The 11,511-nt window shown below is 38.9% G+C and overlaps 1 protein-coding gene across 1 annotated transcript in view; it reads left to right on the top strand.

The window, feature by feature from the left end:
* The first annotated feature begins 838 nt into the window (after positions 1-838).
* Positions 839-11,511, top strand: part of LOC306846272 (zinc finger SWIM domain-containing protein 5-like) — a 47,098-nt gene continuing 36,425 nt past the window's right edge. Inside the window, exon 1 of the mRNA XM_079379521.1 lies at positions 839-1,349. Within this exon, the coding sequence (XP_079235647.1) occupies positions 851-1,349 (499 nt within the window). The 5' untranslated portion in view covers positions 839-850. The remainder of the gene's footprint in view (positions 1,350-11,511) is intronic.

Genomic DNA, 11,511 nt, shown 5'->3' with positions numbered 1-11,511 from the left:
TGTATTCATTAAAAATTCATAATAATTCATTTTTTAATTAAATGTTTTTTTAATCTTACTGATCCCAAACTTTTGAGCAGTATTGTAAAAGTAGACTGCAAATTTCTGCATCCGTTGAATTTAAAATGACATTGTTCTAATGTTTTGTGAATGCAGTCCTAAGCTCATTACAGTTTTTTCCCCTATAGCCTACCTCAGGAGAGAAAAAAATAATAATAATTCCGCAGGGCGCAATACATAAAAGAAATACACGTTTCTAATATATATCTACATGAGTTATGACAGGAACATACATTTCTAATCATGATTAGATGGACCTTGACAGCACCAATCAACTGACATTACATACTTGGCCACCAGGGTGGGTAGTAGACATCTGTGAAGAGTTACATTATGATAAAAACATTTCAAACTTTCAGTCCCACCAAACTCAAAGGGCAGCTGGAGAGTTCTCCGCATTTTTACGACGCTTGATGGGTAAAACATGCATCTCGCACATTCAGAGAATGCAGATTGTATCGTTCCGCTGACACGAATTGGTGCCCTTTTAAAAACAAGCGCTCGGTTCTCTGCGCTTCTGCTGCTTATTGAGCCAACGGAAGATGTTTAAAAACAAAACACACCGCAGCAGATCAGATTCAGAGTGCACGAGTTGAGTTTGTAACAAACTGTCCACCGATCAACACCGTGCCTGTCCCTTCGGCGCACACATGCGCATCACCTCGGTGCAGCGCGACCTCGCGATTGGCTGAAGCGCGTTTGTTATTGGTTGTGACGTACGTGAAGTGACGACCCTCCCGTTGTGCGCTTCTAGAGCCACGGTCCTCACTTCAGTGTTTATTTGGTTGTCATGGCGGAGGGACGTGGAGAACTATTGCCTCAGCCGCCGCTTCACCTCTCCTTGCCCCCGGCCAGCAAGCGTCCGTGTTTGCGTCCCGCTCCTCGAGGACCGGGTCCGGGGCCTGGCCCGGGATTCCCGAACTCTCGCTTCCGTTGCCCGGAGTCTCTACTGGACTGCGCCGCGAAGGCCGTAGCGGAGAAATGGGCCTTCGAGAGGGTGGAGGAGCGCTTCGAGCGGATCCCCGAACCGGTTCAGCGCCGTATCGTGTACTGGTCGTTCCCGAGGAACGAAAGGGAAATATGTATGTATTCGTCGTTTCAGTGCCGAGTGGCGGGTGAAGAGGGTCCGGTAGTGGGCTCGAGCGCGTCCGTTGGATCTGGTACAGTCCCCGGAGGGGTTACAAACACAACAGGCACCGCAGGGACAGGGGGTACCGGAGAGGGACTGCCTTTCCGCAGAGGAATCCGGCTTTTGGAAACCGGTTGTGTGGACAACGTCTTACAAGTCGGTAAGTGCCGCTTTAACCGTCCAGAGTAGGTTGAAAGTTACATCAGAAATATTTGTTTCACTTTTCCAGCAAACGAAGTTTCTTGAGAAAAATGGAAGTGGTCTCGTTTAGAAACTAATTTGTTTCTACATGTCGATTTCTCACTCTGCCAGTAAGGGAGCGTTTAAATGCCTGCAGTATTGCGAAAGAAACGGAGCTCATGTTTTAAAAATTAAAGGGCTTCCCGTTGGGTATGTTACGTTGCAATGGCTTTAATGCGGAATTCATTGGAATCGGTAGCTGTTATGTTCACGTAACACTTGATAAAACACTTATATGCCTTATAAGTTACAGAAAAGACTAAAACTGATAGTAAATAGTGTATGTTTGAAGGAACACAGTGAGGTCTGTCGAAACGGAACATTTTTTCCAGGTCGCGAGGAAGAAAAGACTATCCTGCTGGTCACGTTGAATCTCTGTTGTAGCACACAGCGCTGCTATTTTGTTGCTAATATTCCAGTTTAAAGTTGTCTTCGGCGAATTATTAGCTTTTCTCCGAGTGTGTGTGGTTGCTTGACGGTTGTTGGGTCTCTTGATATAATTAAGTCCAGGGTAATCCGCTTGAATCCAACTCCCATATCTTTTGTTTATTTGCTGGTTAGTCAAGACAAAGGACTCGTATTTGCTGTAGTAAAACGAAGGATAAAACGCGTTCCTAGACTTTATCTAGCCCTCTGTTGTTTTATTTCGAAGACCCTTTGTTGATGTAAGCGTTAACATGAGTAAAAAATGTACTATTCGGCTAAATGTGTCGTTGGGTTGTCCTCGTAGAGGCTACAGCACAATAGCTCAATACCCCCCTCACATCGGGCTAGCTCTTCTGTATTCGCCGAATGGCAGTTTTTTTTTTCGGTGTGTAAAAATGCTTTTCTAAACCATAAAGAACCGTCACAGCACTTTCAAGCTTCATTTAAACGAACTAAATCTAAAAAATGGCCAAACTAACTTGAAAAGGCTTTGGTATTTAGAGCACGAAGGCAGTTTCAATGGCTGCCCAAATGTCTATACATTTTCCTCCCCCACTCGCTCCACTTCAGTAAACATGCTGGTAAAATACTATCGTGAAAGAAAAGGAAAAGTCATTTTTAAAAATACGCACAGACCTTTGTATGCTTCCAAAGCACAAAATTATAAAAGAAGTGCTCGTTTCATGTCGTAAAATTGCATCTCACTTTTAAGACCCAATATGACATTTGTAATGCTTAAGGCTTTAGTTAAGATCAACAAAACCTTTCACAATATTAAATATTTAGGCTATAAGCACATACTAACAGTATAAAGCAAATAAAAAATCTGTCATTTAGTAGACCCGTAACAATTTTCCTATAATGTTAGCTTTCTTTTCTTGAAATAGGAGTTACAGGAAGCCCCACATCTCCAATAATTGTAGGTGTTATGAGAGTAGTGAAAGTATACATATAACTAATTCAATAAAGAAGCCATTATTCATTTATTCTCACAAAGATCCACTGTGTCCCTTTAAAAGGCCAGTGTTAGTGGAAACGTGATAACCTAACTTTAATGAAATAACATGGGCACTTATTTAGCAACCTTGAAAAGCTCCCTTCACGAGTCAGTGTAGCCCCTTTTTCACGTTAAATAGATCTAGTTAAAGATATGTTGTGTTTTTAAAGTTACCGTATATTCGAGAATATCCTCAAAAGTTTGTATACTTGGCCGTTTTCACTGCCTTTTTTTAAAGGCACAGTCCCTTCGTCTTAATTTTGTGTTATTCTGCATACATGGTTTTAATAGTGTTCCATGAAGTAGTTCAACTTTATAAGTTTAATTCTGATAATAAGCAGGTGACCAAAAATCACAGTGTTGCCTAAGTACTGCTAAGATTGAGTTTTTAAACATTAACCTTTTAAGTGTGAATAAGCACAGTCTTTTGGATTGTAAAAGAAACAATGGATAGTGTAGATCCTTGATAGATCAGGCATCTGACAGTAAGGGGACGTCACCACTTGATAAACTGAGATAAAGCAGGTTTAATTGCATTCTGTTTTGCTCTGTGTGTGTAGATTGTGTTTTTTTAGTTTTGATGGATACAGAAACTGAGAACTGGACATGCATGCATCTGATAGGGGAGTTCATTACTTGTGTCCTTAACCATGAACAGTCTCAAAAACGTGCAGTGTGGGTGTGTGTTTTTTTTCTTTTCTCACCAGTACAACTACAAGTTCCACCCGTGTATGCTTGAATAAACTCTTTTTGTCTCCGTTTTTGTTGTACCATTGACTCATCAATGCCACCGTTTCTTTTAGACCTGTTTAAAACTCTCAAAGACACCGTAACAGTGTAAACCGCTTTTAAGGTTTATTCAGTATGTTCGGCAAAATGCAAGCTCGCAAAGATTCATACACAGATGCTTACTCACGGTAAGCCAGGCTTACTCCGAAGTTTGCCAGAAATTTCACAGCATAATTTGTACACTTTCCAGAAGCCATAGTGCAACACCAAAGCCTGAGGATGTGGTAGATGTTAAATTCATCGTTAGCGTATGAATGGTTAGATTTTTTGCCCTAAATATAAAGGGATGGAGAGCTTATTACAGGAAACCGATTTGATAAAAATGATTAATTATCGTTTGTGTAATTCAGCCCAGCCACCCCACCCCGGCCTACAGCCTCTGTCTTATAAAGTCCTTAGAGAGGAGGCTCTAGCTTTGAGTCAGCCTTGAGGATTATTGGGTCATGCTTTGTTACCCAGCTGTAGAAAACTCCCCCCATTCACAGAAGGGTGGGGGGGTTGTCGTTGTGTGTGTTTGGTGGGTGGGAGGGTGGTTAAGAGTATAGCTTTTCGCAATGAAGCACAAAGCTGTGATGTGAAGCCTTTAGAAAACCTTCTTCTGTGGTTAGGAGGCAAAAGTTCGGTGGGATTATGGTTGGAAGAGCCACTGAGAGGTTGTTTAGTCCCCTTAGTGCCTATGTAAAACCTAGGCAAGCATTGAATTGCGTTATGTTACTCTTCTGCCAAATGACTCCGAAGGCTTCAGGTTGTTTTGGAGACTCAACTCAACGAAATCCTTTTGCCATTGGACACAGTACTGTTCACTTTGGGAAATAGGTCTTTCTCAGTCCTTTGGTTTTAGTACACATATATTACAGTGTTATAGAAAGTCATTGTGGAAGATGGATTGAAATCCGTTTGTTTGAGTTTGGAGGATGGCAGCCACTAGGCCTGTTTTTAGCTCTTTGTCTCCTTTGAGTGTTGCCATCATTTTGGTCTTTGTAATCGGGACACATCTCATTCAGCACCATACAAGTTCAACAAGGGACCGCTAATTCTACTCTATCTTTCATCAGCCGTACAGACAATATTTAATCAAGGTAATTAATTCCATGCCTGCAAGTCTCAAAGAAAATCACTTAAACAAATCTCCTTTTCACACTTATTAGCACTCTTAGTTTTGAAGGACACGGCCATTAAACACTTCCCCCCCACCCTTTGTCTTTATCAAAGGAGGGAAATTAATTTGGAAATAGGGGAGAGGGTGGTTAGCCGCCTTGTCAGCTAATCAGCGGCGACTGGAGCAAGGTGGAAAAACAACTCGCCGCATTCCAGGACAAAAGACCTGTCAGAGACTTTGATCAGGTCCTCGTTTCCGAATGCTGAGCTCAGACTTGATAAAAAAAAAAAAAAAAGTGATGCAGTCCCACATTCAGTTGGTGTTTTGAAAGTACACCCATAGAAAAGCCTGTGTATCACTATGCTATATGTGTTTTTCAGACAGTGTGATGAGTGTTTTTATTCCCTCAGTGGATCTGGCACCCGCCCAGGCTCTGAAAATCAATTGCGACCTTGCCCTCTTTGCATTTTGCTGCAACCTGCCTCATACTCTCCTATTTTAGTTTATCAGCGATGCACTTCTCGGACTCGGCCCTGTCTGCTTCACAGCTGTGTTTGGGGCAATTGGTTTAGTTCAGTATCTCTGCTCCTGCAAAATGGAGCTCCGATTTTGTGCCAGGGGCAAGGTTCCCGTCCATACCCTACCCACGTGCAGCTGGGCTTGCAGCGAGCTTCGTCTCCCTGCTGCAGCTTATCTGCGTTTTATTGGAACTCAGTGAGTTGCATTCACTCATTATGCATTATTGCCCCTCACAATCCTAGTTTAAAAGTGCTGGCTGTTAAAGGTCCCTTATGATAGAAGATTTACCTCTTTGATCTCTGCACACAGGCGGCTGATTATTTTGTCGATATTTCGTCATGAAGTAGTCGCTTTAATGGAACTTTTATGCTTTTATGCACTGGGAGGAGTGGAGTATGGCTGGCAAGCCTTTAAAGCTCTGATTTACACAAGATACACATGTTTCAATGCTTTTGGAAGTGCTGTAAACATTTTTCTTTTCTTTTTTTTTTTTTACTTTATCGCTGAGAGGGACATGCCCCTTTTCTCTCTCTTTTTCCTCCCTCCTGCCTGCTTCTCTGTTTGGGTGTCATTGTCGGAGATAGAGGCCGCTGAGAGTTGCTCCTCTTTAAAGAAGGGGCCTCCAGACATGCCTAATAGGGCCTCATTTGGCTGTAATTGCCTAACAAATGTAAGAGAATTCCAGAGGAAACAAAAAGAGAGAAAGGAGAAGGCAAATCAGCCAAGCGAGTACAGAGGAAGGGGGAAAATTGGTTTGGAGGTGAGATTGTACAGAGGAAATGGAATCATATACTATGACATGCTATGTTTAGGCAGGCAGAAAATAGAGGACGGCCCCTACCTTCAATTTGTAAGGATGTGGAGGAAAATCCTTACATCTGGGGCTGTAACACTAAACTCGGAGTGCAGGAAACTCGAGCAGCACTCAGGCAGCTATCCTCCCCCATAGAAGGCCTTTCATCCAGCTGAGATTTTGTGTGCGGGGAGTTTTTGTGGCCAGTTCACATGGAAACTTAATTTTCTCAGTCTGGACGAGAGAGGAAGGATAATGTGTATTGGAGATGAGGTCAAATATCCTGCCAGAGGGTGAAAGAAAGAGGCCCCAGTCAGTGGCAGTTAGCAATGTGCAAACCTCTATGCAAATGTCACATGGGAGGCTGTGGACTTTTTAAAGCCATCACTTCATACGTGTGTTTATTCTAGCCATACAAACCCTTCCATTGCAGTTCCTGTTTTTAGCTTGACTCGATGCCAGCCACCAATCACACGGGTGCACTGAAGGCCCCACCATTAGCGCTGTGTGCTTTAAAGGTCTCTGCATGATTGTATTGATTCTAAAGCCATTTTTTCTCCATTATTTAATTCTGCATATTGAATAGCTTCATCTTGTGCTATTGATTTGTACCTGTCTGTTTCAGCAACCTTTACTTTTTATTTAGTTGGTTTCTGCCCAAAGCTCAGTCACGGGTTGATTCCTTGTGATCTTGTTCACAAAGTAGCATATTCTTGCTAGTATAGAAAAAAACAACAACAACCTTGTGATTAGAATTTAATTTTTTTTTGTTATGCTCATGTAGCATAATGGGTCATTGACATGACACTATTTCTCCTATAAATTATGTTTTTAAAAAATACAATAACCGAGCAATAGGGCTGGGTGTAAATTTTTTTTCCAATTATATCTATCAATTCGTAATTAATGTTTTGCCACGATTTTATTTTTTAGAAATCGAGTATTCACAATTTTGAAAAGAAATGTTACCAAACGTTAGAATTGGACACTTTGACAATGTAATGATAAAAGTAAAGAGAAAAGAAAGATCCAATGGCATGTCAGCGCATGCGATTAACTGCTCATGTGTGACGCGCTCATATTGCTAGGCGCAATTTACACAGAATGCGCTTTTGTGTTGACAAAGATGCGACGCAGGCAGTGGAATAGGAAAAACATGCAAGAAGATGAGTGAACTTCTTTTAACTTGAGCACCGCATTTTTAGAATGTAGTGCCATGCATGAGACACTGCAAGAGATGCGAGTGCAACAGTCAAACGTGTCCATGTTTACATAGAAAAAACAATGGAAAAACAGCACAAGAGAATAAAAACCTGTAAATACTAATGTATGTCTGATATTTCGTGTTTGCATCATGGTGACGGGCTGAAAGCCGCTGTTATTTTTACAGAACATTATAGTTAATAATAGTCTACTGGTGTTATACCTTCAGTCATTTTGAATTTGAATTACCTTGACTTTTTAGATTTTTTAAAGCATTTTCCTCATTATTTCTGAACATATAATATGTATAAGGGTCAATGACGTGACGCCTAAATTTTCTGTCCGATTGCATTTTCTCAGTTAAAAATGGGTTTAAATGAATAAAAAAGATGCCATATATATGAAGGGCCTCTCCCATGTATGAATTAGTTATTTGTAATTTTTCTGTTATTCAAAGTGTCAAAATATCATGTGGTGCGACTGTCCTGTCATAACTTTTTTTTTTTGGAAACATCTTTGAAATTACTCTAAATTTATTCTGATTAATTTTCTGCACTATTTGGCATAATTTCCAAAGTATTTTGTAATACTGTATAAAATTGCAAAGAATTTGTATTTATATTTGTGTCATAACTTTGTCCCATGATTTCCATTTTATGAAAAATCATGTGGTGCGACCATCAAGAAAACTACCATTTTGGGACTTTTATGTTGAAATCCATACAAAGATAAGACTTTGCATCATATACCAATTTGCCAAGGACCCATGGAAGCATCAAGCAGGTTTGTAAGCATATTTTTGCCGGCTGGTATGTAGTTACCACATTTGGATATCATGTGGTATGACCTCAAAAAAACAATGACTAATAAGTTATTTCTGTAATTATTTATTTTCAGCATAAATTTCATAGTGACTTTTTGTGGGAAGCTAGCTTGTTTTGTTTAGGTGACCAATTCTGTGCTTGTAAAAAATATCCAAATATATTCATGTTGAAAATATGAACTGGTCAATATGTGTGACCAAATATCATGTGGTGCAACCAACGCAGAGGGTTTTCTATTATAGATATAAACTTAGACTAACTAAATCTAGTAATTTTAGTTTGGTAATTATGCATTTATTAGTAATTTATTATTTATTTATTAATAAATATTTAATCTATTCTACCAGATTATACTGCCAAGCAAAGTAAAATAAACGCTCACCATAGGCAGCATGTTAATTCTGACCCTGCAGTCTAGCACAAACTGCAGAAGTCATTTTCTACAATAAGAAAGATGTTCATGTTGTCATCTCAGAACCTGAGCCAGCAACCTCCCCCTACTCTAAATTGACCTTTTGCAAAGACCCACCCCCCTTAGTTACTGTTGCTACGTCTGACAAACCATGGCACTTTTATGCCACACATCATGTTCTCACACATTGAAAAATACATCACGGAGCAAAGAGGACACTGACGGACAAGACAGAGCTGGTTACTTTTAGTATGAAACAAAGCCTCAGTTTTCAAATTTTGTATTTTTTTTTTTAAAGAAATTCAAACAACAAATACTGTTTTGTGGCTCTTTAACATGTAGTGACAGATCGCTGTAGCGCTTCAGTTCAAGCGGCACATGAACGGATCATCTCTTCATCTTTATTAGTCATAGCACGAAATAAACATGAATGAACATCAGAAGGTATCTTGTTTCAACTGTGAAAAGATGTCAGTACACACCATTTTTCAAGTTCAAGCCCGCCGACATTAATTTACTCTTCTGTCTGGTTTATTTTTCTGCGTTATAATATGTCAGACTGCCTGTTAATTAAACTCCCGGTGAAAGAGCAGCAATTGAGCAGCCAATATTGGGCAAAGTACAGAAATAACTGGGGCTAAAGAAATGCCTGCAGTTAATGCCACGTGCTGCACTTTCCACACATCTTTTTAAATAGATTTTTAATGATATAAGGTATTTTTGTCATTTGGAGCGACCTCTCATCATGTGGTGCAACAAATAATAGCAGTAACTGTATTAAAATGAAAATCAAATATCTAATTTCTGTGGTTGAAATATGAATCACTGCTACAGTAGGCTTAAGTGAATGGTTTTATGCAATTTGCAGGAAAAATAAGTCTGTTAACTTCATTTAAGAAGGCAACTCTGAAATTATAGAACAAAAATAAGAGATCATTATTTACAAAAACTCAAATGCAAATACTTTTTCTAAACACTTTAATTACTGAGAACATTTTAAAAAAATGTTAAGCATGTTAAGGAAATTATTTAATTTTAATATAAATCATGGTCGCATCACATTACATTTTTTTAAGGCTACGGCCAATTAAACTAGATGAAAAAACACTAAAATCACTTAATTTTACATTTTAATATGAATTTATGTGTGCATAGCATTCTTAATGTTTGAGCAATTACAGTAAATATTATTTTTTTTGTATTTTAAAATTGGCCTGTCAAAAATCCTTATATGTCAATGACCCATAAGACAAGTTTGTACAAGATGTAGTTGCAGTTAAAGCATATTTTCTGCAAAGATATTTAACAAGTGATTTGTTTAATATTTACATCATCTTGACAACTTCTTTTGTGGTGCACTTGGAATAGAATTTTCTTTAACTAGAGGGTTAATGAAGAAAAAGTTACTTGAATCATGTAGTTAAATTTTTAAGATTTGAATTTGTTGCGATATCGCCCAACCCTACCCTACCGTGCAATTAGTAAATACAATGTCTTCCGTGATAGGTGTTTTTAATTTGTGATTTTGTTTTTTTCGGTTTAGGTTGTAAAATGTGACTCCCAAAGCACATCAATGGTAGACGTTTTAATATTAATTTGTAATTATTATTTTATTTGTAAAAATATCTTTATCTTGAAAATATATTATATTATTATAAATAACATGTTAGCATATAACTTTTACTATTATGTTGTTTCATTTTTCTAGGTTAGGTGATGTGTTTTAAACAAGATTTAGCTATCCTTTTATATGTATTGTGGAGATGTCACTGACCCAAGTATCGCAACTTACTTGCTGCCATTTCACTGCCTTTACAATTAGATTTGTACACGGATAGTAAAAGTCTACCTGACTGTGAATATTTATTCAGCTGCAAGCAGGATCCAGTTGTTTGGATCACTTAGGCGTTGGGTTGACTTGTTCAAAGGTCAGATTTGATTTGATTTAAATCCCATTAATTGATACCAGAACTCAAATTTTAGTTTTAGACCACTGAAAGCATAACATACTCAGTTAATTTTTTATTTTTTTTTATCTAGCGGGCACAGCAAGTGAACCTCAAGCTGCCTTTACACAGATTTAAACAATTTAGCACAGCCTACATCCATTATTTTTGCATTTAATTATTTGTCTCAAGTGGGCTTTAGAAGGTCTGGCAGGGGTATTTGAAGGGCTGACGGGTCTTTGAGCATAAAGCCCAAAGTATGTGAATTCTCTACTTCAAACACCTTCACACCACTAACTGAGGTGCCTTTTGTTCTTGTCTTCTCCCTGCACTTTCAAAAGAGGATGAGCACTTACAGTTTTCACTTTTTCCATTGGGTGGAATGGCTGAGTTATGCTAATTTGTGGCTGTCAGTCTCAGATCCCCTGAATAAACATTAATTGCCTCCAAATCTTAAATACACACCAACAAGGTAGATTGCCAGAGCACTAAAAGTACACCATTTAGGTACATTGGCATATCTTAAGACAGTCAACTGACGTTGTTTAGACACTTTTTAAGGTTGTCTTTTTGTTTGAGCTTTTATTGAACATACTATATTGAAGATTTCTTGTGATTACCAGACTGCAAGGTCAATTTATTACTCAAAAGTAAACTCTTGGAAATTGTATTTTTTGTCCTAATCTCTCTGGACTTTAAGTTGTTTTGTGACTCAAGTCTTTGACCTCTCTTTGACTTACAAAGCACCGTGACTTTGCATATCTTGTGTAAAACATGACTCTTGTTCTTGCGTTTCCCCAGCATATCAACTCTGAAACATCCTGCCTCCCCCTCAAGTAACTGAAGTGAATAGTGCACAAGTGGTTAACAGTGAGAAAGGAAGCGCAACATGCGAGGAAGTGTATCAGAGAGACCGAGAGCTGGGTTTCACAAGAACATCTTTCACCTCATGATCACTGCTGGTGTTTAGCACGATATGTTCTCCGTCATGTGGTCGGGGTGGAAGAAATGGGCATATTCGTGCAGTTGCAGATGGCCGCGCTCTCTATTATGATTGATTAGCATCAGGTATTT

The sequence above is a fragment of the Barbus barbus genome (assembly GCF_936440315.1).
Source record: "Barbus barbus genome assembly, chromosome: 26".
Classification (NCBI taxonomy): domain Eukaryota; kingdom Metazoa; phylum Chordata; class Actinopteri; order Cypriniformes; family Cyprinidae; genus Barbus; species Barbus barbus.
This window is presented reverse-complemented; position numbering and strand designations above follow the sequence as displayed.